The sequence below is a fragment of the Centroberyx affinis genome, unplaced genomic scaffold (assembly GCF_046629955.1).
Source record: "Centroberyx affinis isolate AG114_WGS23_722 - 3 ecotype Tasmania unplaced genomic scaffold, CSIRO-AGI_Caff_v1 ptg000007l_1, whole genome shotgun sequence".
In the NCBI taxonomy this organism is placed as follows: domain Eukaryota; kingdom Metazoa; phylum Chordata; class Actinopteri; order Beryciformes; family Berycidae; genus Centroberyx; species Centroberyx affinis.
The window spans coordinates 82,701-91,079 of NW_027278723.1; the positions used below are offsets into that span (position 1 = coordinate 82,701).

The window sequence follows — 8,379 nt, forward strand, 5'->3', positions numbered from 1 at the left end:
GTTACAAAATCCCCCCACAAAATGAGCTGATTATCCAAGGTTTGAGGATGGTTCCTTTTTCATGATATTAACAAAGCCAGTATTAGTTATAGGAAATAAGTCCAGAATTACTGTGTTTTACTATAAATAGACCTAATTCTATTCACTTCTCTTAGGTGTAAAACTAAAATGTGCTTTGAATTTTTAAAAAGCCCCCACTGTTCTAAGTATGTTCAGTACATCTGATATACATCAGCAGGGTGATGTTGGGAGTAGGGAGACTGGAATTTTTCAAAACTGGACTAGGGTCAGACTGAACTTGCTGATTGTGAGTCAGTTTTTTTAAAAAAATCATTGAGATCCAGATACCACAAGATCAAGATTACAGAATCCAGTTTTGCAGTCCATAAGTAGACCTCTATCGGTCCAGCTGTTGGACAAATGATGTTTCAACATGTGAGGCCAAAAAGACTTGAGGGAACTAGATGCAAAAAAAAATGTGGAAGACAGTTTGTATGTTACTTTTATTGACTTATCTGCACAAGTATACATTGCAAAAGAACTTAAAGACAAGATTCAAATTCTCATTGGATGGCAAAAGTAATTCCCTCTCATGTAAAGTCAAAATAAAGGCTCTTCACATAGCACCAAGCCCCCACAAAGGCATTGCAGGTGTGAAAACTATATAATCCAAACAAGAGATACAAGTTGATGCTGTGGCTACATATATCGAGAATCTAGATCAACTGTGAGTGAAAGAAAGAAACAAGAGCGCAAACTGAAGGGGCTTCGCTCTAACTGTTCTTCCCCATTTTGTCACGTTGAGGTTAGCGCAGAGAAAACAGTTCTGCCCTCAGAACAGACACTACTTTTCCGGTACCAACCTCAACCTCAGACTGCAACTGATCACAGCGAAAGATAATGAGGACATGCTCACGAAAAAACTCACTTTCAAACATAGACTGAACTAGACAGACAGACAAGGAGAGACAGAGGCAGAAAAGGACAGACAGAGGGAAAGAAAGCCGGAGTCTTCAGTAGTTTCCTGCAGAGACACAGAGTTACCTGTAGGCTTTACAGATACAGAGAGACCGTGGTGAAGTGTGAGGAAAGTGGAGGAGCAGGTAGTGTGTTGCAGTGTTGCAGTGACCTGATGGAGCCTGGTCCTGCCAGCAGAGCAGAGGCACAGCCACCAGCGCTGCCTGTCAAACAGCGCAGGTAAGACAAACAACAACCAAAATCCCCTCTGCCTCTCTCCTTAACTCTTGTTTTATTTGTCTATCTACATTATGTTATCATTTGATGGTCACAGAGGACTATTGCTTGGCCACTATGGCCCTGACCCTTGCACTCCTTACTATTGTTGCTTGTAATTTTGGTGATCTAGGAATTCATGCTTATTCTACTGTTGCTGTCATTTTAAATCATGTCAGTTAAATGCCTAAAATAAAAACACAACTCAGCAGCACAAATATGACTGCTCTCACCAAATCCATATGCTTTAACTGTGAAGTATGTTGATGGTTACAATTGCTCAGTTACTAATATTTATTTATTGCTAATAATGTCAAGTAGGCTGCAGCAAACACACATCACACTCTTTTGCCATTGTAATCTTTGGTCATCAGTTCTGCACATTACTGCTGTTGTGGGAAAACCTAGTAACTCCAATCTTGGTGCTTTGAATTGATTCCAGTAAAGTTTACATAGTCCCATTTGACCCAGGGTCTAATGAGAGCAATTTAAAACACATCATGTAATTAAAAAATGCATGGGCATCAGTTGGAAATATATGTTTTATATAACTTTGAAAGATACTTTTTTGGAGATATAAGGTTTTCATTTGAGAGCAGTGGCAGTCTGCTTATGCACGTATGAATGTATAAATATGGTAACTTGATATGTTTTTGTTGTTGTGATGTATGTTTGCATGTTCCTACACAGAAGTCAGTTGTCCAGAGGCTCCAGTCTGGAGTCTGACTGTATTATGCTCAGCCCTTTTGGACAGCAGCACCAAAGCTACCCATTCAATGACGTGTTCCCCGAAGCCACTGATTGTCACGCAGCCGGGTGTCCCATACACCAGCGCTATGGTAGGTCTCAAGACAAGACAAACCATATCATGTCTGCTTTCTACACATGCACCATAGCACAGTATGAATAATAAATACCCTCATGAAGACTGGAATTATCTGCTCAAGCACGCTGTATGTCAGTATAGTGGTGTGAAGAGGAGAGAATTCATAGATCAGATATAAATCGTGCACCTTCCTGCATCACCTAACATCGCATGATGCACTTCTTATGAAAATACAGTTGACATTTGAAGATCAATATCATGGGAGGAAAAAAATTATTATAACGTGTTGCTGTCCTTCCGCTCCTCCAGTCCTCTTGGTTCCTCTTTCTCATGAGAACTGAAATGGAGGAAGTAACACCTGAAACCAAACTTTTACACTCTCATTGTAATCCGTGTAATGTTTGGACCAATCAAAATGACTCTGAAAATGTTCAGTTTGACAGGCATGACACTGCTCATACTTTGTGGTGATGTTGTGGAAGTGTGAATGTAGATGTGTTCTCTCTTCCTTAATCTAGAGACGCTGTCCCCAAAGCCTCCTGTACATTTCTATTGTTCAGTGTTCAAGTCGGTTAACCTGACCTGAAATCCCCTTGCTGTGTTACGCAGATGATTCCCATCACCAGGAGAGATTTTTCTCGGACGGCACCCCGCCACCCGTCCCAAAGAAAAGGCTAGCCCGCGCCCTGTCCCTCCCCGCTGACAACATGCCTCCACCCTCTCCTTTGCTCCCCATGTCTCCCTTGTCTCCACTGTATCTCCGTCATCACCCTCAAAACTTTGACAACCCCTTGTACATGCTGGCACCCATACCTGACACCCATTCCCACGAAGAGAGAGAAGAGGTTAAACCAGTCAAAAAGAGTCCCGTCCCTGTACTGTCCCTCTCCCAGCTGTCCTTTGACACACCTGACGAACATCTGCAATACCTCTTCAGCAGTTTTGATGACCAGGGGGTTGTTTCCCAGGGAATTCAACATCGCCACCTGCTATTTCTTCGAAGCATGGCGCAGAGTGTGGAGGCTGAGGTTCTGCTGCAGGGAGAGGCCAGTGTCCCGTATCAACCCCAGGATTTCCTGCTGTGTGGCGGCCAAAAGCCCAAGCAGATAGGAGATGCACTTTACTACAGCGTGCATAGCCCCAAGTTTCCAAGGAGGGTGCTTGGTCTAAGGGTAACGTTCAGCTGTTGCCCTATCATTACCTTTATAGTTTATATATACATGCAAATATTGCTATAACAGTATGATGCATGATGCATCATGTTTAGATGCTGCATAAAGTATTCTGTTGTTTTGTTCTGCTACCAGCTACTTGCAGTTACCTCGCACTGGAGGTTTTAAACAAAACAAAATGTTATTCACATTGCAAACAGAAACCAGTGAGAGAGAGGATGATCTTTATCAACGGTAGGCAACTGTGACTCTGCTGACCTGATGTGCACCCTGATTTGGAAATACCACAAACACTTCCTCTAAACTGTCATCAGGTGCTGTTAAGAAATCCAACTGCAGCAGCGAGGGCAGAGGCATTAACTGGCATGAACGTCTCTCTTGAATCCTAGAGAAACATTGAATGTGACATTGAGGTGCAAAGGTTTCCCTGAATATGACTGAATGGTTTTATGAGTGTGCCATTTTTCTCTCTCTATATCCAGGTACACAGATGGACTGACCCAGCTCCCTCAGCTCACACCAGCCACCAGCTATCACATGTCAATGTCCAAGATGTAATTGCTCATTTCCCACCTGACAGTATCCTAAAGAATGAATCCAACACATTGCAAACACGAGATCCTATGGTAGCCTCTTCTCCTTTACAGTCAGACTGCACCACTGCAAAACCACCATGTGGAGGCAACACTGAGTCTACTGAAAACCAGTCTGACTCGAACATCAATTCATCCACAGTTCTCTCTTTACTCCAGAAGGGATGCTCAGTGACTGTTGAAAGAGACCTGCCACAAGCTACTCTAAAAGACTTTGTTCAGGATAGCCGGTCGCTGCAGAGCTCTGAGCCCTCACTTTATGAGAGACAGGTGTGTGTTCTGCTGCTGCAGATAGTAATGGGGTTACAACATCTGCACAACAACAGTGCCGCTGGCGTTGAGCTCAGGCCCCAGGATGTCTTTCTAGTGTGGCCCAGAAGGAAGAAAGGGGAGAAGACAGAGGGAGAAGCAGTGACTGACCGAGAACAGGAGGCAGAAAGGGTCCAGATGTTATGGAGAGCGTGGGGTGCCCCTCGTGTAGTGTTAACCCACCATCCACCTTGTGTTTCTGGACCTCAACCCCTGACCTCCCAGATTGGAGCCCTACTTCAACACTGTCTCCACCCACAAGAAAGCCTGTCTTCTCTTACCAGAGGCTCAGCTGCAGCTCTCTCTGAGTCCCCGTATAAAATGGGGTTGCTTTACCTAGCCTCTTGGCTCCAGACTGAGTCCAGTGGGCTACAGATGGCAGACGTGGTGGCCTTCCTTCAGGCCCTCCTCTGGGGGCCCCATGTCCCACTCGTCCAGTTAAATTGCAATGGCTCCACAACCACCACTGTGCATAACTGGCTGTCAATCAAGCGGGCGCTGCTGGTGATGAAGTTGGCAGAGAGGGGGCTGATCCAGGATCAGTCTGTTCTTGACTGGGAGGACTGTCTGTGCTTGCAGTACCTATCATTTACTGACTCTGAAACAGTGACGAGAGCCACTAATCGGCTAGGACTCAATGTAGGCTGAGTCCACAGCTGTTTTAGTCCTTGTGTTGTGTGTGAAAACCAATTTGAGTGAGTCCATCTTAAAATGTTACTCACATTAACAACTGACTCAGCCAGTCTTTTAAATTCATCCCATTGATTTTCATTTGATTTTTGCGAAAATATAGTAGCAGGTAAATTGTCACTCTCCACTACCCTTTCCATCTACAATCAACAGTGAAGATGCATTTCACAATTTGTGTTAAGGTGAATGCCATCCTTCCTTAAAATGGACACAGTTAACTAATGCTATTAACTAACCGATTAGTCAAAAATTAATGAATTATAATTTTGATAATCAATTAATCATTTGAGTCATTTATCAAGTAAAAAGACCAAACATTTGCTGGTTACAGCTTTGCTGCTTTACTCTGTTTCTTATCATTATAAAATGAATACTTTGAATACTAAATAATCAATTTTAAGAATAATTTTGGGCCGTGGAACTTGTGATTTGTTATTATGTCTGACACTCTAGACTAAATGATTAATAATGAATATAATCGTATAATGAAAATAATCATTAGTTGCAGCCCTACAATTAATGATGGATGTTTCATTTACTGCTCTTTATAATGTAAAATGGCTTAAAAAAAATACTGCACTTGTCAATCATTCATTCTGTCCCATCTGTTTTATCTCATTGGTATTGTCCATGTTAGTGCTTTGTCACGCTCAGCCGTCCTAGTGGGGGATCCTTCTTGGACTTGGCTCACCCAAGGTTTCTCCAATTTTTTTCCTAATATGGTTTTCTTGGGAGTTATTCCTTGTTTGCACTGAGGGTCTAACGTTGGTGGTGCCGGGAAGGCTAGGCTAAATAGTTTAGGTAGGCTTGTTATGCCTCTCCAACATGTCTGGTTTTGTTTCATTTTTTTATTTTGTTGCATATTATATTACACCATTTTGTTCTGTGATTGATTGTTGATTGGTTAGATCTTTATACCGTCCTTTGAGACATGCTTGTTAAGGGATATAAAATAAATAAACTTTTGCATCTTCTCACACCAAGAATATAAAACACAATTTTAGCTTGTGTTACAGTAGTCAGGTAACTAGGGCCTTTTTGTTTGCCTTCTAGCCATAATTATCTAAATACAAGGCTTTAGCTCCAATCAATCTACATACACTGATACTAGCTCAAGATAATGAATAAACAACTATATAAAGATACAGTAGACAGAAAATAAGATCTACCATTTCCCTACCATTCAATATTGTGCTATTATTCTCGTTATGCTTGTCACATTGACATGATTGTATACTATTGTTTCTACATATTGCATTTATATAGGAACCTGAAGGACTAATAAATCATGGAGATGCCTATCAAATTGTAAGCTATTAACTCTTACAGGTTGCTTGTCTGTATGACTTTACAAGAAAACACATCACACTCCCTAAGGTGAGCACTTTTATTTAGTACAGTTACAACATGCAGATTTCTGTCAAGTGAATCAAAGCAACAAATTAAAATCCATGCACACATTTAAAAAAAAAAAAAAAAAAAAAAAAAAAAAAATCAATATAAACAGAATCAACTGAAAATGACCATGGAAACCTATCTAATTACATGAATAAGATGAATTTAAATGTTTTACCATAAATATTACATCATAGAGATGATCATTGGGGTGTACAGGAGGGTAAATAGGAAGTCAGCACTACACATCATGGAAAGTAATACAGTGGCGAGGATGCTTTGCCCAGATTTTATGTGGGCGCTTGCTTTACATTCCTGGCATATAACATCTTACACTAGTGCAAATATCATTGCAACACAGCACATGGTAGGTAAAATTAAAACAAAGAACCTCTTTCACAGGAAACCTCAACCATACTGAGCTTGGATAATAATCATTTCCCAAAAATTATAAAGATGGGTGGGTATGGGTTGAAAGAACAACAACCAACATTTGTAATTGCTCAGCGTAGTTTAATCGTCGTCGGAGGAGTCTCGCTCGATGCTGTAAGCCATGAAGAAAGCGTCAGGGCGGGTAGGGACGAGGGGATGACCCGGTCTCACAATCTCAAAGCCCAGGAAACTGAATGTACGCAGTAGGGATGCTGAGGGCGAAGAACATATGGGAAAATTTAAGTTTGAAAGACTTGATTTAATTTCTTCAGCAGTGAGTTCTGAATATTCCTACGGCCCACAGTTGCTGTTTTTGATACAGACTGTTTTATTCCACAGTTGGATGTTTGGTTCACAGCCTGTTTCCCCAAAAATAAAAGGAACACAAAACAAGTGAAGACAGGCTCGGTGCTAGTTACAAGCTTGCCAGCTGTGAGCGTCTTGGCAAATCATATCCCAAGTGTGGGCGTTTTCCTATGACAACACCTCTAATCTTTTAGCAACACCTCTTGAGTGTGTTTACAATCGCATTAATAGACTGTTTATATTCGGGATATTCAAATATTCCATTTATGAGTTGGCACATGTAAACGCCATATCCCATCAGGCCTCGGATGAGGATTCCTTAATCTAGTTTTCCTTTAGGTAAAAAAAACAAAACAGGGTGAGTTACTAAGGCATTTCCTACAACCAACGCTTGCCATGCAAGGCATTACTGTTAGCTCTCAATATCTTTGTTAGTTGTTACTAATGGACTGCAGTGTTTTCTATATGCAGACTTGAAGGAGGTTATAGACTGTACAAAAGGATTTGCATCACTCAAACCTTGGAGCTCTCCAACACCAAGTCTCAGAGAAGCGGTTTGGTTGCACTGGCTCTGTACATAATTTATTACAAGTGCACATTTCACATCTATTTGCACGCTTGCTATGCAGCTTGAGTGCTTGTTGTATATTCTGTGCGCCCACAGTAATGTGTTGTGACCACGAGTTAATACTTTGTGACCCAACAGGGCAGCCACTCCTTGGCTCTGTAGCTGGCCTACAAAGGTTAATACCAAAGGAATTTCAGACATGTGCAGGTCAGGGCCTAATGGGGGAGGACCTAATGAAAATCCTAAAATCTCTTGGCAACATAAGAACATGTAGATGCTTGTCCTTCTGGCAAACATTAAGACAATTTGTAAGAGTCTGATCGTCAACATAAATGAACGCACAATGTTTTCAACTCAAAATCCACAGGTATTCAGTGACAAAGATTTGCCTTGGAATTTTGCTTACATTTTCCTTTGGCACTATGAAGATGAGACACTTTTAGTTTAGCTTGAGGAAGGATCAACATTTTCAACACAGTGAATCAACATGTTTAGTATTTATAATAGTAAGTTTATAATATATAAGTATTTATAATAACATGGCTTACAAGAGGTTTTGTATGAAATTTCTATATTAAATAACCTACTTCTAAATGGACAAAATATACATTATGAATTCATATTACAATGAGAAGAAATCAAGTGAAATCTAGAACTATTCATCTAAAAAAATCAATGCATTTTCCCGTTGCTGAAGACATTAACAGTAGTGAGTTTTGTCATCAGACTTCAAGATGACTAAATTCATGCTACACACATCACCGTGTTAGTTTCACAGAGAAACGGTCAGATAAATCAGTCGCCCTGATAATCACCAACTGGCATTTTCTCAGTTGTTTCTGAAAGACTTGGCAA

The 8,379-nt window shown here is 40.9% G+C and overlaps 1 protein-coding gene across 1 annotated transcript; it reads left to right on the plus strand.

Moving 5' to 3' along the window:
* The first annotated feature begins 908 nt into the window (after positions 1–908).
* Positions 909–6,116, plus strand: LOC139643686 (inactive tyrosine-protein kinase PEAK1-like). Its single transcript, XM_071518950.1, has 4 exons — positions 909–1,197; positions 1,924–2,072; positions 2,669–3,231; positions 3,714–6,116. The coding sequence occupies exons 1-4, from the start codon at positions 1,133–1,135 to the stop codon at positions 4,779–4,781; spliced, it is 1,845 nt and encodes a 614-aa protein (XP_071375051.1). The 5' UTR covers positions 909–1,132; the 3' UTR covers positions 4,782–6,116.
* The last annotated feature ends 2,263 nt before the right edge of the window (positions 6,117–8,379 follow it).